This window comes from Populus nigra, chromosome 1 (genome assembly GCF_951802175.1).
Source record: "Populus nigra chromosome 1, ddPopNigr1.1, whole genome shotgun sequence".
Lineage (NCBI taxonomy): Eukaryota > Viridiplantae > Streptophyta > Magnoliopsida > Malpighiales > Salicaceae > Populus > Populus nigra.
In genome coordinates, this window is record NC_084852.1 from 2410276 (window position 1) to 2422804 (window position 12529).

General features: G+C 35.1%; 1 protein-coding gene across 1 annotated transcript; it reads right to left on the reverse strand.

Moving 5' to 3' along the window:
• Nucleotides 1–7289: 7289 nt before the first annotated feature.
• On the reverse strand, nt 7290–11153 carry LOC133704216 (subtilisin-like protease SBT3.9). Its single transcript, XM_062129000.1, has 10 exons — nt 10943–11153; nt 10751–10842; nt 10331–10428; nt 10012–10167; nt 9265–9938; nt 9067–9152; nt 8716–8967; nt 8509–8623; nt 8045–8237; nt 7290–7935 (listed from the first exon to the last, which is right to left on the reverse strand). Exons 1-10 carry the CDS (start codon nt 11036–11038, stop codon nt 7364–7366), a joined length of 2334 nt encoding a protein of 777 aa, XP_061984984.1. The 5' UTR covers nt 11039–11153; the 3' UTR covers nt 7290–7363.
• Between the last annotated feature and the right edge of the window lie 1376 nt (nt 11154–12529).

Here is a 12529-nt window from a genome sequence, read left to right on the forward strand (position 1 = left end):
AAACTAAAAAGTTTATATATGATGGTTTTTATTGTATTTTTAAAGATAATTAAATCATTTTATTATATAAAAATAAGAAAATTAATTTACCTCTATCCAATTTGATATTGTCAATTAAATCTTGAACTCCAAATCTTCACTTCATTGGGTGATAATCTTGACGGCAAAAACATTAAAATGCATATAGTAAAACACTCATTCATTTTAGTTTTTTATTTTAATTATTGGGATTAGTTATGCCAACTATTGTACGGACCAATAGACCACCCTTTTTTAGAGAAAATAATAATAATGCAATTTCAGTTAATTTGGTCCCTCAATTTGTGAAACTTAAAGTTTAGTCCTGAACTTTGGAAAAATTACAGATTGTGGACAGAAATAAAGATGAATTGTGGGAAGAATTCCAATATATTTATGAATTTATGAAATTTTCATTTTGGTCCTCCAATTTGACCCCTAAAAATTTGATAAAATTTCAGAACGGTCCCTAAGCATAATTAGAGATTCTGGACAGAGTTGAGGATGAATTATGAGTAAAATTCCAGTATAGTCATGAATTTATGATAGTTTTAGTTTGGTCATCTGATTTGACAAAATTATAATTTGACCTAGGGCTGAGCATTTCCGGTTCGGTCCGGTTTTAAACCAAAATAAACAACCAAACCGAATTTATTTATTTTTAATTTTTTGAACCGAACCGAACCGAAAACCGGTTCAAACCGATTAATTTCGGTTCGGTTCGGTTCGGTTTTTTTCCCTTCCAAACCGGTTCAAACCCAATGGTCCTCTCTGCTTCTCCTACAACCTTGACCGCAACAACGTTCAACTACACATAGCGTTGATTGTTCGAGGGAAAGTTCATCCATTTCATTATAATTAATCAAATGGCAGGGGGTTGTAGAAATCCACGGATTTGAAAAACAAAAGAAAAGGAATGGATCTACTATTCCAATTCCATTTGTGGCACAGACTCAACAAGAAAATTAAAACCCAAAGGAACCAAATCCACAAGGGAGGGGAGGAAAATCAAAGGCAGAGGGTAAAGTGAGAAAGATGCAGAGAAGGGAGGAATGGATCTACTATTCCAATTCCATTTGTGGCACAGACTCAACAAGAAAATTAAAACCCAAAGGAACCAAATCCATAAGGGAGGGGAGGAAAATCAAAGGCAAAGGGTAAAGTGAGAAAGATGCAGAGAAGGGAGAGGGTGGGGGGGGGGGTGAAGTGAGAGGGAGAGAGGGGGGGGCGGCTAGGGTTAGGAAATGTTTGTATTTATAGTTAGTTTTTTTTTTAAATGCTGGTTAATTGAACCGGTTCGGTTCGGTTCGGTTCAATCGGTTTCAGACTTTAGAAACCGAAACAGAACCGAACCGGAATTTTTTTGTGATTTTTTAATCGGTTAATTCGGTTTTTTTTTTCGGTTCGGTTTTTTCGGTTATTTTTTTTCCGGTTTTCTCGGTTTAATCGGTTTATCGGTTTTTTTGCTCACCCCTAATTTGACCCCTAAAAATCTAATAAAAATTCAGATTGGTCCCTATCTGTAATATTAGATTTTTCATATTGATCTGATGAATAACTGAGGGTTATTTAGTGAATTATTATTAATTTTTATTATTTGTTTTCTTACGAATTAAATTTTAGGAAAACTGTTTAAGTTTTAGGTTTTTTGGGAGAAATGACTGGTTTAGTTCAAAAACATATAGAGTCATGGAATAGACCCTTTAATAAGTATATTAAATAGGTTGTACGTTCATTTCAAGTTGTTTTTGAATATGTGTCCTTTGTATTCAAATAATCCTAATATTCTACTTGTAGGACATCAATAGGATTTCCTCTGGTATCTGCTTTCAAATTCTGTTTGCTTTTGAGTCAAATGAGGGGATAATTTACCTTCTACATGAGAAATATTATCAATATTTGAGCTGTTACTATGAATTGGATTATACTTCTTGATAATATATATATATTACGATAAAGTATGATCAATTGTTGAATCTGAATTGTTAATATGAGCTAATATCTACTTTTGAATTCATTTCTGAATTGATAGCTTCTCATTTGATTGATATCATGAATTGAGCCTTGGGATATGAATATGTTTGATTGATTATGATATGAATCTATGGTATGAATATGTTAACATAATAGTGTTAGTCTTTGTACACATCGTATCTGAACCCTTGTCTTTATGCACAACCTGATTCTCGGATCCATAACCGACACATAGGAAAGGTCCCCCCTCCAGGTTTGCATACCTATACGAACCCAAACTCACATACAAACTTATCATTTAAATAGCTTAATCAGAGTTTAATGCAATAGTAACAACAAAACTAACTTCATAATATAATTTGATTATTTTAATACAAGAGTTAATATAAATTTATAGTTGTGGAACACTAACTAAACATAAAGAAAAAGTAAAAATTACAACCAAAAGAGCAGGTCTGAAAGTCCAACAAAAGTGACATGCTAACAAGCTATAAACCTGAAAAATAAAATAAGAAGGGGAGTTCAACAACTTAGTGACTAGATAATTTTCAATATAGATACAAGAGGTAATACAATAATGAGGAACACACACACACACACACACACACACACACACACACACACACAATTATGACTTTAGATTCTTATAGAAAAGTTTCTCAAATAGGCTATAACAAGCTTGTCAGAAAATTACAATGCAATGAGCATAAAGTTCCGTACTGCGAGATAATCAGTCCACACAGGTTGGTGATTCCCTCAACCAACTAGGATTCAGATACGATGTACACAAATACTAACACTACCCTATTAGCGTGGGTATTCTGATTAGCATACCATAGGTTAATATTTATATTATTTCTTATGCAGATGGAAAATTATCCACTCATTTGACTAAAAAGCATACAAAACTTGAAAGTAGATACCAAAGAAAATCCTACTGATGTCCAGCACGTAGAATATTAGAATTATTTGAATACAAATGAGACATATTTAAAAATGACTCGATAAGAATGTACAATCTATTTAATATACTTAACTAAGGGTTTATTCCATAACCCTAAACTAGTTATTTTTTTCAAAAAATAAAAAATTAAATGGTTTTCCCAAAATCTAATTCATAAGAAAAAAAATAATAAGAATTGATAATAATTCACTAAATAACCCTCAATTATTCTTCAAATTAATTTGAAAAGGCTAATATAATATTATAGCTAGGGACCAATCTAGATTTTTAGGGGTAAAATTCATGACTATACTGGAATTTTGCCTATAATTAATCTTTAATTCTGTCTAGAATATCGAATTATGCTTTAGAAACCAATCTGTAATTTTTTCAAAGTTCGGAGACTAAACTAAAATTTTCACAAATTGAGGGACCAAACTGAAATTTCATCATCTTTGTCATAACCTAATTCTGGGTTATTCCCAAAAAGTCAATTTCTTTTTTAAAATAAAAATAAAAAAATAATAAGAAAGGCTAGCAACATGGAGAAAGCAAACCAGGGAATCAAGCTGTAATTTTAAAGGAAATTCAAGGCCTAATTGTATCCCATTATACCCAAAAATGGAGAAAACATGCAAATTCAAGGTCAAATTAAATGATTATTGGACGAATTTGCATAAAAATAAAGTCCAAGGACATAATTAAATTTTTAATAGGCCAATTTGATTTAATCATGGGCCAAATTAAATTTTAATTATGTTTAAGAATTAATTTGAGTTCAATTGAAGGATTTAATTAAGTGCAAGGACTTATTTATTCTTTAAATGGGTCAAATTAATTTTATTTGGGGCTTAATTTGTGAAAAATTAAGTTTGGGAGCTTAATTTAGGCTTAATTGAGAAGATTGAAATTTTAAGAGATCAAATTTCATTTTTACCAAGTTAATTAATTAGAATTAGAGGCCAAATTACTAGAAAATTGAAGTTTTGGAGTCAATTAAGTGCTAAATTTAAGAAATTCACAGACAATGATCAATCAACAAAAGGCACCAAACTATAGGGGCTTAATTGACACAAACCGAAGGTAAAATTGAAAAAATTAAAAATTTAATGGTCAATTATGGGTGCAATTAAATCAAATTTAAAGAGGGAGGATTGAAATGAACTTTGGCAAAAATCAGAACTTTGGTACTGTTCATCTTCTTATTTAAAATTCTGAAATGACAACTCAGGGAGGCTAATTTGCAGGTGTATTTAATGCATCTAAAGTCCATAAAAACTAAAAAATATTGCACTTAAATTATCCCCTGCAATTTCTCTACAATCCCATATGGCCTTTTCAGGCTTAATGACAACCCATTAGCTCTGGCGCCGGCATAAAGAGACTAACTCAGTCAGCCTTTTCCTGCATATTCGACAACTCAGGATGCCTACTTTGAGCCAACGGTTATGATCCTTCCCAACTGAATCAAGGGCTGAAATGTTTCCCCATGGTAGACAAGATTTCCCTCTTCCACCTCCTATAAATAGAGGTGGATTTCATGGCCTGAAAGAGGAGAAAATAGGGTCCAAAATTAGCCAAAAACCAGCCATTTTCCCTAGTTTCTGTAATTTTTCTCCTTTTCCTCTCCCTCCACCGTGGCCTTCAGCCACCACCAGTGATGGAGCCACATGAGTACAAAAGGGGGCAATTGCCCCCTTAATTTTTTTTTATAATATTTTTATATTAAAATATTAATATAATAATATAGTGAATAGTTGATATTTCATTTATTTTTTCTTTTTCTTACCCTAGTTATACAAATTTCTCTCTCTCTCTCTCTCTCTCTCTCACACACACACTCGCGCGCGCGCGCATCCAGCAAGTTTACTTGGCTTTCTTTAATATACAAATTTTTCTTCTAGTGCAGTTAAGTAATTAATTTTTTTTACCTTTACTTTATATTTTAGGTAAATTTTTTTTATTTGTTTTATTGTCTAATTTTAATTTTATTCTTTTATAATTAGTTATTAAAAATATTAGGGTTTATGAAAATTTAAGGGTTTTAATATGAATATGTCCAAAATAAATATTTAAATTTGCAAATTTAATTAATTAAATATTTTTTATTATAAGAAAATAAATTAATATTCATGCAAAATCACTATTCTTAGCATCTCTTGCTTGGTAGAGTAGTTTATTACTCTATATAATATTTTTAAATTACTCTATATAATATTTTACTTGATATGAATTATTATATATATTTTGAATTGATTTTTAACATTTATTTACATAATATAGTATTTATTAGTAATTTGCCCTCTTATTTAAAAAACTCTAGCTTCACCACTGGCTACCACCATTCCAACCACCGTCGTAATTCGTCACCGCCTCCACTACCAGTGGTTGCCTGAACTCCTCACCAGCGGCAAAGCATACACCCCAGGTCCCTCTCTCTCTCTCCTGTAGATTTTCTTCTTCTTTCTTCCTGCTTTGCTACCTACAACCAGCTCCAACCACCGGCCTCACCACTGCACGTCGTCCTCTACGGCCATACCGCCACCGCGCCAGGTAGCTTTCTTCTCTTCCCTTTCTTCTTCTTCTCCTCCTCCTCCACTGTCTCTGCTCACTGCGTGAACAGTAGACGTGAATTCCTACTGTTCATACTGTTCACACGTGAACAGTGGGCATGGATTATAATTCACGTCCACTGTTCATGGCGGACTATATCTTATTTTAAAAAAAAATCCAAAAATTTTCAAAAAAAAACATTTCAAAAAATTGTGATTTTCTCAAATATTTTTCTATCAATTTTTCATAATATCGGGCTGTATATTTACACTATAAAATATAAATCCGGTATTAAAATACCTGGTTTTCTTCGAAATATTTTTTTAAAAAATTCAAAACATTTTTTTTTTAAATCTCAAAAACGTTTAAATTAATTTTTCATTTCAAAAAAAAATTACATGCATACGGCTAAATCCTAAAATTTTTCCAAGCATTTTTTTCATTAAAAAAAACAAAAACTGCATCTTTTTCATGTTTAAAAAAATCCAAAAATGGATATCATAACCAATTTATGATTATCTATTAGGATTTGGCCAACATGTCAAAAATCTTTTTCCAATCTTTTTCTTAGGATCCAAATCTAGACTTTAATATTTGTGGGGTGTAAAATTACACGATAAAGTACACTCAGGTATTAAAGATACAAGGTGTAAAAATACGATACTAAAATTCAGACTTTAGAACGGTTAGGATTTAACCTGATAAGATAAAGACTCTCTCATGAAGAGAGATCTGTCTTAAACCTTAGAAAAGACCAACGAATAGAAACTCGACTTAGAAAAAACAATCAAACAACAATGTAGCTTACCTTAGGTAGGGTACAATGGGGTGATACATCTTTTCCTTGCACAACCAGTCCCTTACCTAGACTCTTGCAGACTATAGGTTCCTAGTGACTATAATATTAGGTGGTGACTCCTCAACATTAATTATAATTTTATGATTAAATCCAAAAACCCTTCCCAACCCTTCCCAACACTTCACACAAGAGGCACGACAAGAGCCTTCGCCGTTGCCAAACGACGTCGCGACACTCATGACTTCGCGACAGTCTTTAACCTCAAACCCAGATTTTTCACAGATCACCTACTGATATATCAAGATTTCTAACTCAAATTCATCATTTAAACAAATCATAACTCAAAATTATCATCTTTACCTAAAATCTTCAAAAATCAACTAAATAACTTATTGCCCATAATAATCAACTTATAATATTCAAATCAATTCATCAATCAACCTAAAACAAAATCTTCAAAACCCTAATATTTAACAAAACAGAAATTTAAAGCTAAAAGACAACACATTTATACATATTAAAGCCTAAATCTTATCTTTAAATTTATTTTCTCTAACTCCCTTCTCCTTCCTTTATCTTTCCCTCTTTTCTCTTCTTCTTCTTCTTTCCCTTTTCTTCTCTCCTGCCATCTCTCACTCTCAAATTTCAGATCCCTCTTTCTTTTCTTTTTTTCTATTTATATTTTTCAAGTTTTATTCAATTATCACAATCCCCTTATTTATTTATACCCACTTCTAAACCTTCAAGGAATTTGCCTAAGAAACATCACGCATTTTTCAAAACATCACGCATTTTTCTTCAAAGGGCTTGTTCTTAAGTTGTCATCAGCATTCGACAGTATCAACCGTGTCCTTTCGGATATGACTGTGTTAAGATTAAAATGACTTTGCTGAAAACTGAAACCTCTACGCAATTTATCAGATGGACACAGGAAATGCGTTGAGGCCTAGCTTCTTTGAGAGACCATGGTAGAAACAAAATAAAGGAATTTTTGAATAGCCATTCCCATCTAAGAAACTTTCATTTAAATAATTTGTATAGATGAAACAGTGAACCTCATGGAAATAAATAATTTCTTAGTTTTCAGAAATATAAGGTTGTAGTATTTCTGTTCTGACGGACAAGGGACTTCTCACAGTATGCACTCCATCAGTCCATGTTATGCTCCCAAATAAGTACCCAGTATTTACCTGGTGGGCTGTGGTGACCGTAACGGTGAAGTTGATCTTTTTAGTTTTATGGTTGAAGACTAAGACATTAGGTTTTACTGACACAATGGTTCCAAATGGAGGCTCAATCACAGCTCTATAAATGGAATTAGAGGATCCTACATTGGTGACGGTTCTGGTGAGGGTTGTAGAATTTCTAAGGTTTGGTATGGTTATGGAAGGCAGGTTAACGTCCAAAATGGATAGTTCTTCATAGGGGCATACTGTAGGAAGTCCTGTAAGCCTAGAGATAGCAGTGATGTTGTAGTCCATGGCACAGAGGTAATTTATGTAGTCTGCTGTACACATGTCGTATACCAGACCCGGGTCTGCTGCACCATTTGGATTTGCAATACCTCCTCCAAAATCAAAGGGATTGGCCAGCTTTTGAGGTGATCCCTCAGCAAATATTGGGAAACCTGATGGATGATTCGTCCATGCTGCATTAAGATTTTGGAAGATTGAGTATACCGTTTGTGAAACCTAAGCATGTGGTCTTGTAATTGCGAACAGTTTAATCCAGCTAGCAAAATGTAACAGAATGGATACCAGTTGTGACAAGCGCAGATTTAATGGCCGCCGGGGACCAGTCAGGATGAATTGCTTTGAGAAGAGCTACTATGCCTGCAACATGAGGAGCTGCCATCGATGTTCCGGAGTGCATGACATATCCACCATCTTGGAAAGTATCAAGAGGTGAAGCAGCAGCTAAAATGTTCACCCCAGGTGCAGCTATATCAGGCTGTGCCACAGAAAGTATCAGATTATGCAACAGAATGCTATGCACATTTGTAATTATTCTCAAGTAGTTTCCACTAGAAATAAGTTATGAATGCTACCAATTTGTGTCAATGCCATGCTTGGATACCGAGTGGACACCGGATTTCACCCAAAAGCTTAGTCATAAGTTCAAAGCTTAGTTCAGTTGAAATGGAAAATATTATGCAGGATAAACTTTACACAGGAGCTCAGTGCATGGCGTTCACGGAAAAAGTTTAAGAAGTATAGTCTACCTTCAAAATCGCAGGAGATTTTGAATTAGGCCCTCTAGATGAAAAATGAGCCACCTTTGCCAACACTGGCTTGCCCACAATTGTTTTAGAAGGGCTCAACTTCACTACAGGGAAGCTGTGTTACCAATCAAAAAGACATGGTCTTAGGATAAAAAGCAACCTAGTTCTGTTATCATGAAGCTAAGGTAATAACAATGATCATGTTACCTGGTTGAACGAATGTAGTAGAGCATTCGAGTTCCAATCTCATAGTCGACCTCAATGCATGGGAATCCATTGGTGCAGGGATACATGTCATTACTGGGATTCTTGGCAACAATCAACCCCACTCCACCAGCTTCCTTCACAACTTCTGCAGCACTTAATACAATCGCTGCTGGGACTACAGTGACCGTAGTGAAGCAGAGAACCACCTTTCCAGCTACCATAGATGCATTAACTGAGAGATATTCACAGGCACTGCATGCAAGACAGTTAGTTAGTGAATCCCGCTTTAATGCATAATTAATCTGAAATAACTGCAACTTCATGTTCGTGTAATCCAATAACTCAAACTACCCTGGAGGTTTGGGGTTCAGCTCCTTGGCCTCCGGGTAAATCAAGCTTCTAAAACCAATTTCCTTGCCAGTAAAGATGGCTTCACCCTGCAAGATTCATGTTCAAAATTCAATGTTGCAGCCTATTCTGAGAATAATGGTGGAGACAGCGAGTGGTTAAAAATCCAAAACGCAAGCTTTTACTACAATGAAGAAATACCAAGAAAGTTTTATTGTTCCCAAGTGTTATCGCAGTAGGAAATGCTCGATCAATGGTGCTTGCTGCTACACTTAAAATCCAAGGTGCTGCATTCAGCACTGTCTGAGCAGAAGGTCCATCATTGCCAGCTGAACATACAACAGTGATTCCTTTCGCTACAGCATGAAAGGAACCAAAATCTATGCCACCACGCTTGTCAATATCAGAAAAAAGAGGAGGAGGTAATCCGAGCGACAGCGACAACACATCAACCCCATCATGTATGGCTTCATCAAAAGCTTTCAATACATCAGCAGCTGAGCACCATCCTCCAAAAACACTCCAACACACCTTGTATATTGCCAACCGAGCACGGGGTGCACCACCTCTTGCCGTTCCAAGTCCAAGGCCTTTGTAGCTAACATTGTCCACAAAAGCACCAGCGGCAGTGCTGGCTAAGTGAGTCCCATGCCCATTTGCATCTCTTGGTGATAGGAACTCCTGGTTCCCAGATGTGTTCAACTGCTGACCATAGTCTGCTAGCATTCCATCAATGATCCAACGGGCTCCTATGATTTTTCTGTTACAATGGATTTTAGGATCAAACTGCTTCCCAGGCTCACAAGCACCTTTCCAACGTGATGGGATAGGTCCAAGTCCTTCATCGCTGAAAGCCTTAGACTCGGGCCATATTCCTGTTTCATCAGAATACTTTTTAAGAATTATTTTTATGCATATATAAGCAAGAGGCAAAGACAGACAATTCACCTGTATCAAAGATCCCTATGATAACTCCATCTCCCATGCTACTGTTATGAAGAGCATTAACAGGAGAATGAGAGGAGAGGCCAAGGAAATCCCAACTCCTTGTGGTTTGTAACTTGTGGAAACTGTTTGGTATTACTCGAACAACTCCAGGCAGTTCTAAAAATTTGCAATGTATCAGAATATAGGCATGGTATCACAAATAACAACCTATGGCTTGCTAACACTAGAACATGATCATATCAGCATTGAACTACTGATTGCATTGAATTAGAGAGGAAAACAAGAATGGGACTAGAAGAAATTATGTTCGCATACGTACGAGCAACTTTTTGAACCTGAGACTCTGTAAGCTTGGCTGCAAACCCAGAGAAGCCATGTTTGTAGCTGTGCACCATCAATTCTGAGGCCATTTCCTTGCTGGAGAATAAAAATGACTCGTAAAAAACAAGCCATTGACTATTATATTGTTTCTCAATTATCCTAAACGAACATTTAATATCTCATGCCTCCTTCCCTAACTAGTTTTTTGCACATGCTTTGAGAGAGCAATATAGAGAAATATAGACAAGTAACTTATTGACAGTCGAACTCTAAGTATTGTTTTTATAAAATATTTTTTTTTTGCGAAGGGAATAGATTTTCTAATCTAATTATAACATTGGGAAAGGAATATCTTTATATATGGTTTCTTCAACCCTAACTGTATCTTTTATTATATGTAAGATAAAGTTTTCCATACCTCTCCACTACACTAGCAAGCATATCAAGATGTGAATTTGTAGTTAGAATAGGATCATCATGCTGCTTCTCTCCTAGATAAACAATATGAACCTGTTTCATAGACAAACAAATTCATAGACACCAAAGTAATATGAAACTGCTTCAGTATGGACAAGGATAGATTTCTTGCTGATTCTTGAAAGTTACATACCTTGCTAGTAGCCTCCACCTTTGTCATCATGATGCCGTGGCCATACAGAAGGAAAAGAAGACTAACCAAGGTACATCTTGGTCTTGCTTTTCCCATATTATCTGTCTATGTTTCGGATAGTCCGAGAAAGATGCAAGCTGATGAAAAATCAAAACTTGGTACTAAATAATCAGAAATCTCTCGGGGCATAAGCCAAACACAACCTATTGAACCTCCTAGCCATTTTGCTATAAAGTTTTATAGTCTCTGTGGACTAGCTTGAAATATTTGGCAATCAACAGAAAAGGGAAGGTCAAACTTTCCATTGCTTTTGAAAATGAATGATTTGATTGTCCCATATTGATTGATGAAGACGAAACTTCAATTAGGATAAAGAATCCTATATGGCGGCGAAAGTAAACATCACTAGTTGGGTGGTCAAAACAGAAACCTCAAAGAAGAATTTCTTTGTTGTAAAGTTGAAAATTCAATAGAGGGTTGGCAATTAAGGTCGACGTTATATCGCAATTCAATCCTTTCGGCTTATCCTTCTACTCAGTTGGCAGCTGGTGAATTTTCAATTATTATATTTTTAAGACGTTTTAGCCTTGGTCATAGAAACTCATCCATCCTCAGACTTTCAAAACATGAGAGGAGATTAGAGTTTTAGTCAATCAAGGCTGTGCCTACGAAAATTCTGCTTAATCTTTCATTTGACAGATGATGATGAAAGCTGAATCTGCCATCCTAGATGGAAAGAACAAAGAAAGAAATTTCTAAAGACAAGAAATGATAGGGACCTGTAAAAAGTGTCATCTTAGAAAGCTGATTTTAAGCCTCCCTTCCAAGCTCAACATCACCATAAGCTCTGCAAGAACTCAAGATGGAAATCCACATAACATATTTAGGATCACGATGCATTTCCATCTTTTACGCCTACTTGGGTTCCCATTGGTCAGCCAAACAAGCGCATCAAAAGCATTTTCACATAATTTCTTATGACATCTCAAGACAAATTCTTCGACTGTTTAACGACAAACATCTTTTTCGAATTTTGTCGAGCCATTTGGTTTGCCAAACTTCAGACAGTGCTTGTAATAATACTCACCTAGAGGAGGAAGAAAATGCCGAGTCATGGTCGAACACTGAAAGTCATGCACGGTATACAAACATGGATAAATTTAATGCTGAAATGGATGCTTATATATGGTGACTCTTGCAGTGACAGTTGGGATAGAGATTAATAAAGCAGTTTTTCCAGAAGAGATTTTATTCCCAAAATCATGGAGGATCCTTCATCTCTATTATGTTTGAGAACAAAGAGTATGATTGAGAGTGTTGTCCAAACTATTTCTAAAAAGTATTATTTTTTATATATATTTTTGTGTATTAATATAAAAATATATTTTTTTTTAATAGTAAAAACATATCTTCAAGTAACAGTTAGTTTTTGGGAGAATAGAGCAGTCTTGCGGATTATGAGGTGGAGAAGGCCCTTGTCATTGTTCCCGCTTCTGATCGAGCCCAAACCACTCTAACACTATGTGCTTTTCGCCTTTAAGAGGCCCAACAAACCTGTTCTTTACCATGTTATCCCCTGCATCTAAA